Source organism: Anas acuta, chromosome 7 (assembly GCF_963932015.1).
Source record: "Anas acuta chromosome 7, bAnaAcu1.1, whole genome shotgun sequence".
Taxonomy (NCBI): Eukaryota; Metazoa; Chordata; class Aves; order Anseriformes; family Anatidae; genus Anas; species Anas acuta.
In genome coordinates, this window is record NC_088985.1 from 25000969 (window position 1) to 25014353 (window position 13385).

The following is a 13385-nucleotide window of genomic DNA, read 5'->3' on the forward strand; positions in this document are numbered from 1 at the left end:
CGCTTTGACACCTGTTGCCCTTGCTTAACCACTAGACCTCATCTTCGGATCCTCTGGAGTTTAGAAAGCCTCAATGTGGTAGCCTCAATGACTCTTTCCTTGCTGACATGTTTTCAAACACTCTTGACACTGGCCAATTTCTGTGTGTAAAAAGAAAAGAAAACAAAACAAACGCCCAGCTTCCTTGAATACAAATGAGGCTTGGCCAGCTTGTTGGTAAAACTGTGTTTATTTCTCCCTAATAGGATGACTAAAGCCAAATAAAATCTTCCAGTATTTCATAGAGGTTTCTTTTTCCCCTGACTGTGGCTTTATTTTTATTTTTTTTAATCCCAGCCTGATTTATTGTTCTCTTCTGGTTGCTATGGCTCTGTAAAATATATATTTTTCTATCATCTGTTTGTAATATTGACCAGTTTCCAGTACAGAGCTGCCCTGGCTCCTCTCTAGTATCCCAGGATTTTAGATTAAAAATGGGGGGGGATTAACTGTGTTTTTGAGCTCCGCAAAGAAGTATAAATCAAATCTAATTTCAACAGAACCTGTGGTGTAGTGAACCCTGTGCAAATGCTGGAAGTGTGGCTCGGTGCAGTTCCTACAGCAGTGCTGGGCCCGTCCTGTGCCGTAGGTGAGTGGGATCCGAGCGCGCGGGCTGCGTGCCTCGAGCCTGTGAAAGGGGTATGGAAACATGAAGTCACTGCTTCCAATTTAACCCGAGCTTGTCGTGGCCAAGAGCTCTCATCATCTGATAGTTATTCAGTGGTCCATGAGAAATCGGTTGGGTTTTAGCCTAATTCCTCTTCGCCGTTTCCCATAAAACAAGCTGTTGCGCGAGCACCAGCACACACCGAGCCCGGTCCTTTACGTCCTCGCGTCCCAGCCCCGCTGCAATAAATCCGCCTGTCCCTGCTCGTGAGCTCACCTCCCCGATATTTCTCATTGCCCCATCTCCTCAGGCGGCCGTGTCACGTCCCCCCAGCTTCCAGCTGGGATCTACGTGCCGGGGCTGGTCCCAACCAGCCAGCTCCTCGTGCGCGGGGCGGTCAGCGGACGTGCTGGGCATGGCAGGCAGCTGCTGAGCTCGTGCTGGGGCCGTGCTCGGTGCAGTGCTGGCTGCCCAGCTCCCGGAGAACCTGCTGGGAGGGAACTGCCAAGCAGCACTTGTGTAAATTGCCTCCCTCCTGGTGGGGATGGTGGCAAAGCATGGGTCACGCATGGACCCGGCTCTTTTCCCTTCTAAACACAAGTAAGAAGCAGCAGTCCGGAGTTGGTGTTTGTTCTTTCCTTCCTGTTGCTCTAGGAGCTTGGGATGCTCAAGGGCTGAACCCTGGCTGGTGGCCCTGCCCTGCCAGTAGTCAAACCATCCGACCTCCAGGTCTGCTCGCTTTGCTGCTTGCACTGAGCCCTTCCTTTGGCAGCCTTCTGGCCTCAGCCTGTGCTGGTAAGCCACGAAAGCTTGGGTTTGTGTCCGAGCTCCTGGAGGAGCAAAGTGAGAGTCATGGCATTTTGTCTTTGAGTGCATGTGAGGTATGGGGCAGCTGGATGCCCATCTGCTTTCCTGACACAGCAGTTCTTCAACAAGTCTTGAGAAGCCTTCTCGCTTTTAAGTCTTTGGCATTGGACTTTTTTTTCCTCTAATCTGCTTTGGTTTTAATTTTACATGACGGTTCTGGGTGTTTGATGCAGCAGGGCCCATTGAAAACCCTTAGTACAGCTCTTCTTTTCCCTTGTAAGCTTCTAGTACCTTTTCCTCTTTATTTTCTTTTAACATCAAGGTGGTTTTGCCTTCTAGCAGACTCCAGAGGAGTGTAGCAGTACTGTCCGTGGCACACAGCATCCTTGGAGAACCCTTGGAGAGGAACGAGAGGACAGACCCCAGCACCGTGCATCAGTGCTGCTACCTTCTCTAGGCAAACTTAATGCAACTCCTTCTCTGCACACTTTCAGAGCTTAAAGTTGTTTGTCTTTTTGTACATCTGTAATTTCAGGGACCTTTGAAGGACCTTTGGTGCTTTCATTCAAGGAAACGCTCCCAGCCCTGCTTGCAGCTGGGTGCCGAGGCACAGAGGGAGGTCGGAGGCTTGCCAGTCGTCAGAGAAAAGCTGCGTGGTGGTCGAGGCTGTGGCTGAGGCTCCCCAGGCTGTGCACTAGCACGCAGCTGGCGGTCTGTCCTTCCTCTGTCTAGGCAGGAGAGGTGCTTTCAGATCTCCGTAGAAAACTGGCTGAGGGCAGGGAGCTGTAAAGCAGAGCCCCAGGTGTGGATGCTGCTGAGTGTGTCCCCAGGCAGGTGGTGCGCTCGTCCTGCCCCTGTCCTTGTTCATCCTGGCAGCATAAATGCAATTCCCTGACCTTAGATTTTTGGCTGATGAAATTTATTCGGCCTCTCTTTCTGTTCAGAGCAGGCAGGGTGCTGCCCCCCACAGTGCTGTAGGCGCCCCAGCACCAGGCTCCGTGGCTGATGTAGCACCTGGTGGGTAGCATCTCCCTGTCCTTTGCTCGAGAGCTACTAGGATCTCTTCTCCACCAAATTACTTTTGCTGCGCTGACGGAAAAGCCCCAGCAACACTTCAGCCAAGGTGGAAAAACGCTGGGCTCTGTGTTGAGAAGTTGAAAGGAGGGGACCAGCACCTGTGTGACACTGCCTTTGGCTTTGGCAGCAGTGGTGACGTGAGCCTGGAGAGGGCAGGAGGCTCGCCCAGCTTCCTCCTGAGCTGGTTGGAAAGCATGACGAGGAACCTACAACTTTCTAAGGACACCTGTACTCTCCTTTGGCTCAGGGGCGGAAAAGTCCATGGCTTATGTTGTCAGGGAGCAAGCTGTGTAACATAAATTAAAGCCTTTCCATCTCTCCCTCCCTAACCTTGATGGAGTTTAGGCTTTATTCTCTCCCGCGGTCTGTCTGGGCTCACGGAGCAGGCTGGGCAGTTCCTGTGCCTTGTCATGGAAGTTCCTATTGTCTCTGGACTTCCAGCCCTCTGCTGAGAACAGACCTGACCCCAAAGGCTAGGTGGACACTAACGCACGGAGAGACTTTGTGCCAGGAGCAGAAGCACAGAAAGTCTTTGTTCCTTAGAAAAGACCTGGCTGAAATAGAAGGGAAGCTGTCTTCCCTGGGCTGCTTTGCTGGCTGCGTACTATTTCTAGGCGGTGAGCGAGGGGTCTCAGTGCTGCCTGAAAGAAGCAGCTTGTTTGTAGCCACGATTTCGATAAAGCAGGTTCAGGTGCGGTTTGGGTTGGCTGGGTTTCAGCTGGTGCTGTCCCTTTTAATTCTGTCAGCCCGTGTCCTGTCCCTGCATGGGAGCTGAACTTGGCTCGTTGCTTTTCAGCTCTTCAATACGGTTCTTTCAGCTGGTTTATTTAAAAAAAAAATGATGGTCTGTTTTCTGTTTGTGCTCTGCATCAGCCCGCGCGCCCTTACGCTGCTCTCAGATGCCGTGGACGGACAGAGCAGCAGCACGTGTAAGTCTGACGTGTGTTGCATTTATAAATGCACAGTCATCGCAGCCTGCCTGCTGCAGGGGGGCTCCCCCTGGAAGAAGGAGGAAGCAAACAGGCGTGGAGACACGGAAAAAGCAGCGACACGTCTCCATGCCAGGCTGCTGCAAGAGCCAGAGCGATGCAGGGACAGCCAGCGGGCTCCGTGCCCTGGGGTGCTGGGTTGCTGGTTCCTGGCAGGTGTTTATCATGGAATAGATCGGTTATCAGGATGGATCTGGCTTGCTTTCTGCCCCAAGCATTTTCTCCATCCTCCCCAGAGCATCCCCGCTGCAGGAGGAGACCCGAGGAGCATCTCTGGCTGCTGGGGTAGGGAAGCGGGCAGAGGCTGCACATGGTCAGCCCAGCCCGGACAAAGGCTCCGTGCCCTGTGCCGCGGGAGGAATGCAAGACAAAGGAAGGAGCTCAGGGGAAGGCAGAAACTCCCCCTCCTGCTGGTGTGAGGTCCTCTGGCCTCTTGTTTGTGAGGCTTTGTCCCTCCCGGCCTTTTCTGGGAAGCGGAAGCAGCCGCTCTCACAGCGAAAGGCTTCGGCACAAAACAGTGCTGCCTCCTCCCATCCAGGAGCTGAAAGCCACAAAACCAGACTTGTTCTGCAGGCACAGCAGAGCCCTCTCCTTCTGCCTGCCCATGATTGTTTGGGATGCTCAGAAGAGAGAGTGAAGGTTGCACACGTGCTGAGTAGCCTTGTAAAAAGGACTGGCTTCTCCCTTGAGAGCTGCCAGCCTGCGTTAGATGAAATCTCAGAGCAGACTGAGCTGGAAGTTGGGTTTGTGGTTACACATCCACCTTCTTACTCTTCCCATTGAAGATCTGTGCAGCAAGGAGTGCTCAGACTGTGCTTTCTGACTGTAACCCCCTCTGCTTGCGAGTACGGCAGTAGGCTGAGCTCATTACAGGCCCTCTTCTGACAGCCCTACGCACAAAGATCCTTCGCAGCCGCCTGCTCAGCCAGGAGGCAGCAAATGGGCACAGCAGGGGAAGCGTTTTGTTCTTGGTGGGGAAGAGAGACTGGGAGAGTGCACTTGGAGGCTGCAGACAGCCCAGAGCCTGTGGAAAGCCGACTCTCCTGCTCGCTTTTAGAGCCAGAGCCTTAAAGGAGTCAGCAGGCTTGGGATGGAGTTTCAAAAGGTACCCCACGAACAGACTGATCGATTTGTGTTTGATCCATGAATATAGCTCTTGGGCAAACTTGGCGTTTCCCTTGCACCACTGTAAGGAGCTGATAGAGCTCAGCTAATATTTTACACAAATACATTTTGAAGACAAAGTTCCTCTGTTTGCTGCCCTTCAGCTTCCTGCTTTTGCCAGAAGTAAAACTAAAGTTTGGCCCACGCGAGCTTTAAATTCCTGAAAACTTAAAATAACCACTGAGAAATACGCTATGGTTTCTCTAACACCTCCCGTCCCTTTCCATTATGAGCCCCAGAACTAGTGGCAGGGTAACTAGATAATTTTTCTTAAGAGATTACGGTGTGATACATCCAGAGATGCTTTGTCCCAGTCCAGCTGCCCTTTCTGCTGAGTAACTTTTTGCTTAGAGAGATCCCAGCGCAGTCTCTCAGTCTGCCTCTCAGATTTGGGACTTGTGCTCTGCGAAGGCTGAGCATTAAAGCTGTGTTCGACATCCCCGAGTCCTTTCAGAGGAGGATAGTCTCTTAGTCTCTTAGGAGAGGCATCCTGCCCTCTGCAGAGCAGGTGCTGGGGGTGCCAGCTCCTGCCTCCGCTGCCACGGGGGCTGGAAGGAGCAGGGGCAGCACGGAGCTGGAGGAAAGGAAGCAGGGGAAGGAGGTGGCTGGTGGAGGAGGCTGGAAGGAGTCAGGGAGAGGACAGGGGGCCCACGGCTCCCGGAGGGTGGGAGCGTGCCCTGGGCACGGGAGTCACTCGCTGGGAGCCTGCGTGAGAAATTCCCCGAGGCTGCAGTAATGGAAACTGCACAGAGGTGGGCAGGGAGAGGGAGCGAGCCAGGCACGCACATGGGCAAGGGCTGGGAAGAAACATCCTGGGAAACACGGGGGGCAAAGGAGACACAGCCATGCCGCCTGTTGCACGATGGCACTTGAGCTAACGCAGCGTCACAGAAGGCATCCAGGTGCCTGCGTCCTGATACGAAACCCGGTGTTTGTAACTCCATCAGTGGAGCTGAAATACAACAAGAGGCGTTTTCCCCCAGCCCCGTGGCAGCAGGGCTGGAAGGCAGGCAGCTGGGAGCGCTGCATGGCAAGCAAGGAGCCCTCTTTGTTCCTCGGGGGGGTTGGCAGGGAACATCCCATTTCTGGCCCCTTCCTCGGGCTTGCACCCCAGGGGACTTAAAAGATCAAATAAGTTTACGTACACTTGCATAAACTGATGGGATTCCTTGGAGAGGATCGTTAATTTTCCAAAGTTAACACAAAGTTTTTATTTTCAACGTGCTGATCAATTTTTTAAAAAGATCTGCATCGCTCTCGTGTTTTCTAAACCTCAAACCTCAGAGGTCAAGGAGTCCTTACAGTGCTGATAATCTGTTTTTTCTCCACGCTATTTTATTATATTTTTTAAAGAACCTTTTGCCTAGGCCCCTTGTTTGTAAAAGCCCAATTTGAATCCCTGCGGCGGGGCCATTGTTTAATTGTACTCCGGGGATTTAATTCTTCCTCGGGCATCTTGTCCGTGCTGCGAGTCTGCTCCTGGGACAGTTCTCATTTCCCCGATGGGAGATACAGGACAGCAAATCTGCTTAAGAAAACCATGAGGAAAAAGCTTTAAAAAAATAAAAAATAAAAATGCATCATGGCTCGGATTCTCCTCTTTCCTCCCATGTTCTTAAAAGGTTCAGCTTGAGCTAAAAACGAAGTTAGGAGCTGACGCTGCCAGCAGGCCCCACCGCTTACATCACCGTTGTTTTCCTCCTTCACCAGTCCGTTTGTGTAGTCCTTTGTAGGTTGGGAAAGGAAGCAGACAGACTGAATTTAGCATTAATTTGATTATCCCTAGATTATCTTAATTTCATGTGTCTGGCAAATGAGTCAGAATAAAGTCTTTTTCTTTATAGCCTGTTTTCTTTTTCTTTTTTTTTTTTTTCGTTTAAATTTCCGTCTGGATGATGAGTTGCCATAACAGTATTGCTTTGAGATCTTCAGATAACCTTCGTATTTAGTTTTTGCGTTGGTTTATTATAGCTGCATCCTTGCATGCGTGGTCATAGACGTTAGTAAGCTGATTAGAAATGTATTAAGTGGCTCTGGTGAGAAGTAGAGCTAATAGATTTCAGCGTTGGGCTCTGCGTCTGCCCCTCGTTTCTCTTAATTAATTCTGGCTGTTCAGTCTGCAAAATGGTACTGAAACACAGCACCAAAGCTTACTCGTGACAGATTGCCAGACTACCTTTTTTTTTTTTATAAAACAAAGCCAGACTGAATATTAAAAATGTGTTGGGGAAAATGCACTTCTACAATAAATTCTGCAGACTGCGCATGTGGTAATAACGGCGCAATAAATTACACGATTCCTGCAACCATCGGACAGGCTGCCTTCAATTTAAGCGTCTGGCTGCATCGCTGTCGTGCTGCTCAGGAGCTCGCAGGGGGCCTCTTAAACATTCCTGCACCCGTAAGTCTGGGGCTCGAAATCCTTCCCTGCCTCGCTGTCAGATGCAGAATTCCTCCGAGTTCTGCTGGCTCACTCCTGTTTCTCCCTGCTTCCATTTTAGCCCAGATCTGGCGGTCGGACCCAGCCTCCGAGCTCCTGCCCTTCGCAGCAGCAAGTTTTCCAGCCGCCGAGCGCCGCAGATAACGTAGGGCTGGCTCGCCAAAGGGATGCGGTCATCGCCTTCGCCTGCCAGCATCCCCGCTGCCATGCGCTGTCCCAAATTTCAGATGGGTTTTTTCAGCCCAAGCTCGCAGGGTCGGGATCCAGGTAGCCCCTGCTGTCACAGGGGGGCACGCAGGGTGGTTTCTTGCAGCAGCATCGCATTCATCTCGGAATAAAGTGACCGTGTAACGATGGGCTGGCTTTCTGCAGAGACAGGAGGAACACAGAAACTTGCTTTTGAAGGGTATGAGCGCAGCAGAGCAGATATTTTCCCCAAAGTGAGCATGTTTAGTAGTTAATGTACTTGGGGCTTCTCCCCCTCTGCTCGGTGTCAGCTCAGAACCACCACGGATTTATCAAACTCATTGGTTTAGAGGGGAAAATGTAATGCCTCTGAAGGTTTTAGCTGGCGTGAAGGAGGAGGTGTCTCAGAAGTGGCACAGAAGAGCAGTCAGGTTACAAACCGATTTCCCTGAATTGAAAATCTATCTAAAGAAGTGTTGGCGTGACCTGAAGGAGAAGTTTTCTGGCCTTTGCTGGAATCAGGCTGGTGTGATCTTAACTTGGAGACTGTGCCAGGCCATGCATGGGCAGGAGGGATGCTTCGAGTTGTCTCCTTGCTGGTGGAACAGCATCAGCGCTGCTTTTTCCCCCGTACTGTCCCCTATACACATGCAAGAGAAGATATTTGACTCGCAGGTGCTCAGACAGGGATTTACCCGCTCCTGGGGAAACCTTCCTGGGGCCAGCCTTTGGATGGAGCTCTCAGCTCCCACCTCTTGGCTCCGTTTGTTGTCCTCTTCTCCTTGCTCCCCGTGGTTATTCGAGGGAGTTAGGGCTCCTGGCAGGATTATTCCGTAGATGTAAAAATGGCAGGTTTAAAAAAGAAATGGAAAATGCAGTGGGAAACGGGTTGTGTCTCTCTCTAGAGCTCGCTAACACCTCTCGAGCATGGATTGCATGCGCCACACTGTTTATAAAACATTTTGAGGCCAAGAATATGACTTGAATTTATTTCTCTAGGCATTAGCTATATTTAGTCAAATTAAAGGCGAGGGGAATGCGCTCCAAGAAAATACATGAGCAACGTTACACAAAGAAAATTTACTAGTCCACGGTGGAACGGTTGCCTCTGAGTTATTTCCCCAGCTCTCCTTATTGAGCAGTTGGATAGTAAAGTTAGGAGAGATTGCACAGCTGAATTATGACCATTGCTGCACGAAGGAGCCTCACCTGCTTTATGCGGGCTGTAAAAGAAAATGGATAATGACATTTTAAAGACTTCAAAATATGGGAGGCTTAACAGAGAAGTCTGGTGTAGCTGTGTTATGGATGCTGCTTTTGCATAATGGAGCGATGCAAGAGCCGGTCTCGGGGAAATTTAGAGACTTCTCAGTGCTGTGGAGCTAGAGGGAGCTTCAGATTTGCTGTTATAAATTATGAAATGAAATAATAAGTTTGCAATGAAATGCTGTAACGATTTCCTTGTTCAGTTCTTAGGAAATCGATACCTCCCTATGAAGCATTTCAGTTCTGTGGAATCAGCGTTCCCTAACAGCGCAGAATAGTTCAGGAGGTTTTGTTAAAACGCACGCTTGCAGGAAAAAAAACAAAGTCTGGGCTTCGTGAGAACAGATCGTGCTGCTGTGCTGGGTGTAAGTACTGGAAATTCAACGTGGCAGAAGCAAATGCCATCATAGTCCTGGTGTTTGTTGCCCACAGGCCGATCATTGCCCTCGTTGAATGGTAGAGGAGATGCTTTCCCATGGTTTTTCACAGCTCTCACTGAAAGCTCTCTTACCCTTTCCTGGATTCTGGGCCCAAATGCATTTTGTCTCATTAATACAGCACGAAGCCTTGTGTCCTATCTGTTGTGCTCGCTCTTTGTACAGAAAAACTTGAATCCCTCCTCGGAACTGATAAGAAACTGCCCCAGCACAGTCATCTGCACAGCGTTTCAGCAGATCAAAAGAGCTGTCGGAGCAGGGCTTGGTGGGAGTGGAAAAAGTTGGGTCAGTGGATGCTGGGAGCGGGCTTGGATAAAGCCGAGCCTGTTCCCAAATCTCCCAGGGCATGGGAGAGCATCGGGGGTGTGATGGGATCACTGCAGAAGCAGCTTTGCTGCTGTGGCTGTAAACCTGCAGGCTTCCTAAACCAAGACAATTTGCAAAGGAGCTTTCTGCGTTTATTAGGAAGGAGAGGCGGGTTTTGTCCTAGCACTAGGACGTGTTTTGTTTTTACATGAAACATTTATTTCATGTGTGCATTAATGCCTGTTTTCACATCTGTATTTTCAGTATTTCAGCTAGAAGTCGTTTCCAGTCGTGACTGGAGGTTTCTCATTCAATAAATGCAGTAGACTTCAAAACACGTGCAGAAGGTATGGCTGTAAACCCATATTGGTGTCACTGTAGGTCCTGATTCACAGCAGCACACAGAAACGAGCTGGGAGATGGCAGGCTGCTTCTCCGGTTATTTCTGCATGGTATGGCAGAAATGGGGATGCTTTTTGGAGAACCACCACACCTGCATCAAGTGAGTTGCTCCTCATAAGGTGTTTGTGCTTCTGCTGTACCTGAGATGAGCCCACGCCTCCTGTGCCAACTCATCTCTTGTTTTTATGGAAATAAATATCTGTGTGCAGGAAAAATTAGCACATTGTACGTGTGCGGATGAAGGGAAGTTTGCATTGCTGACAGCACTGCAAATAATAGGAAGGGACAAAAACCACAGGAGGTTTTTCCTGTCCATCTGTGCTGTGATGTGTGCGAGGATCTATCTGGCTGATCCACGCTCCAATTCAACATTCACAAAAACCACAGCTGAGATGTAAATCCAAATTTACAAAAACTTCAGCATCTTTTGGTTAAAACATTGTTTGGAGCTTAAAGATTTCGATGGTCTTATTTTACAAATTGGGTGCAAGAGGTGGGAAGGGAGGGTGCACATCCCCGTTTCCAGCAGGAGGCGAGTGCAAGTGGTTAGCTCCTGCTTTGTTCCTGTAGCTCCTCGCTTTCTGTGCCTCCAGGTCCTGCAGTTCAGGCTCTCCTCCGTCCTCCAGTGGTCTCTGTACAGGAGCTGATCTTACATTCTTCATGGCTTACAATACAGCAAGCGCAGAGCTGAGTTTCGGGCTGTAATTCTGAACTTTTTGCACTCTTACAACTTTTAATTGGGCTTCGGGTTATTGGCAATGTGGTTTTGTGGTGTTTTTTTTTGATTGAATTGAGTAGTCAGTGTGAATTTTTTGCTGTTCGGCCGCATGTGAGAGAGAGAGGGAGATTTTCTAAGTGTTCAGTGTTCGCATGGACATAAACAGGTGGATTTCCAGCAGAGACATTTGCATTTGAAAACCTGCTCTAAACGGGCTGGGATTTCCCAGGAGAAGCAGCAGCAGCAGTGAAACGCAGCGATCGATCAGCATAGAATTGTGTGAGCATTTGATGGGCAAAATGTTGTGGTATAGAGACAGGGCCCAAGAATACGTTCTTTGTGGTTTTGTTTCATTCCTGAAAACTGTGACTGAGAGGCTTTTATCATTTAAAAAATAAAATTACTCAGCCACGTTTTGCCTAACCTGGAAAACATCAGCGAGATCCTTTGCAACTGCGCCGGTTTTGTCTGTTTGTTTAATCCCATTTTGATATAAGAAAAACTTTGCAATCATATTTCTCATTTCTGTCTGCTTACACGTCCCAACTTTAAACGTGAAGTAATGCTCCGAGCCACTCCTTTCAGCCGCAGAGCTGAAAGCGTGTAATTTATCGTACAGAAAGATAAACTCCTTTCTTTCTTTCAAGCGGCTCGCGTTTGCTGTTTTCTTCCTTTCTTAGCTAAGCAAAGCACTCCCTTACTTATCTCAACACTTCTGTCCCGTGCCTCGTTTTTCAGGCCGAGTTCCTCGTGGTGTTTTATTTTATTTTTAAAGTTTATGTTAACTCTTAATCTGTTGAGCTGTCCCAGAAATCCGTCTGCAAAGCCAGAGAGCACGAAAAGCCCAAATAAACGCCAATGGGGACACCTGGTGGAGGAGCTGGGAGTTGCCTGCAACACCCTGAATTAACCCCCTGGCTGTGGAAGCGTGAGTTTGCTCCCTGCTGGGGTGTTTTGGGGCACAGCAGCTGCAAGATGCCTCTCCTCTGCTCACCTGCAGCATCCTGCACCGCTGCAAGGCAGGGGAGGATCTGCAGCAGGCAGCACTCCTGAACTGGACCTGCTCCACATCACAGGAGGTACTCCAGTGTCTTCGGACAGCAATGCGAGGAATTGCTGATGTTTTCCAGCCCACAGCAGAAGTCCTGGTTGTCCTTCAGAGGGAAAAGCCTTGCCTTTACCCCTGGCACAGCTGGGAGAGGCCAGCCTGGCTTCATAAATGGGCTCATGTAAGGAGGAAGCATGAGCTTGCAGATGGTTTTAGAAACACGCAGGCGATACTCGGATCAACCCTGGGGTGCTACACCTATGTGAGAGGGCATAATATGGCTTCCAAGCTGCTGATTTCTCTGTACAGTGAAAAAACTATCCAGGGGGACGCTGCAAGACCCCCGTTTGAGGCAGTCAGCTGGGCAGCACGCTTGCACATGCACTTCTCCAACTGTGTGCAGCTGCACCATGCTTTAACTGCAGGGAAAATGGTCGTGGCTGGTGGTTTTACTCCTAGTTCCTCCAGAGAGCAGGCATTAGCCTCTCCTCGTCTGAGGCAGCAACATACACAGGGGTTCTGCTGTGCCTTTGGCTTGAACCAGCTGTAGGACATGGGATTATCTGGCTTTTATATTTCTGAGGAGGAGAGGAGGAAGAGAAAGGAATTCTTACAGTTGTGAAGAGGGGAAAATAATTTCTGGCCCTTTGTTTTGATGCAGACTCTTCTGACATGGAGTGAAATTTACAGCCTACTGGTTTTCTCATTGTTTGGGAAAGAAGGAACATATTAATTATAATGCTGCACCAGAGCTGCCAGACAATTAGAAGAGAAAGTGTCTTTGACTTGGACTGTCACAAGTCGGGCAGCAGACTGTGCTTTATTAGGTGTAGCAGGGCATTATTTGTGTCTAATTCACATTTCAGAATCTGTTCTCTGTGGCAAATCGGAGTTGCAAACCAAGTAAGAATCGCATCCTGTATGGCCCTCGGACTGTCTGTACCCGCTCACAAAATGAGACAAACAATAAATTAGATAGAGACTAATTTTATTTGGTGGCATTTAATATATAAACTTAATTTATAACCTCTTTTTTTTTTTTTTTTTTTTTTTTTTTTTTTTTTCCCGTAGGATTAACTCAGGATTGGGCCATTTTAAAATCAGTGCTTGAAGCCAGGTGGCTCAGGGAGATCCCTTTCCTGGTTCAGGTGCTTCAGCTGACTTGGGGATGCAGCAGAGCCGGCTGGAGGCAGTCACTGTGAACAGCAGCCAGGGATTGTCCTGCTCCTCAGGAGGAATATTCCAGCAGAATTTAGGGACTAAACATTCCTTGTTTCTCTTCCTCGCAGAAAACACCTTCTGCAGCGGTGACCATGTGTCGTGGCACAGCCCTTTGGACAACAGTGAATCCAGAATCCAGCACATGTTACTGACAGAAGACCCTCAGATGCAGCCAGTGCAGACTCCTTTTGGGGTCGTTACTTTCCTGCAGGTATGACACCCAGCAGTGCTGGCTCCATCACTTCCTGGGTGTGGAATGCAGCTAACACTGCATTTTATTTAGCTTTGATAAGTCAGATGCTTATTCACTTCCACCTTGCTTCCGTGTTTGATTACTATGAATCTCACCTTTGAGGTGTTACCCTGGAGGTGTTCAGTAAGGATTTTACTGGGATTGAGTAATGGCACACTCAGTTCTCAGGATAGAGGCCTATCTTATGAAGAAAAGGTTTACACCCTGAAACACACCTGGAGTTGAGTATTACCTTACTGCTCTGAAATTTCAAACACACATGGGGAGAAAAAAGCTGAGAGAAACACTTTAAAAAAAAAAAAATAATACAGGGCTAAATTCACGTTAATGTTATGGCAGTACCAGTGGATGATCCATTGGTTTCAGTTCTAGAAGAGATGTTTTTAGTAGGACTGGCAAATTATTGTAGTTATTTAATGGCCGAA

The 13385-nt window shown here is 49.1% G+C and overlaps 1 protein-coding gene across 3 annotated transcripts in view; it reads left to right on the top strand.

Annotated features, from left to right (window-relative positions):
• Nucleotides 1-13385, top strand: part of SUFU (SUFU negative regulator of hedgehog signaling) — an 82514-nt gene that overhangs the window by 26577 nt on the left and 42552 nt on the right. For all 3 annotated transcript variants that reach the window (XM_068688333.1, XM_068688331.1, XM_068688332.1), the window contains exon 4: nt 12776-12918. In XM_068688333.1, the coding sequence (XP_068544434.1) occupies nt 12776-12918 (143 nt within the window). The remainder of the gene's footprint in view (nt 1-12775; nt 12919-13385) is intronic.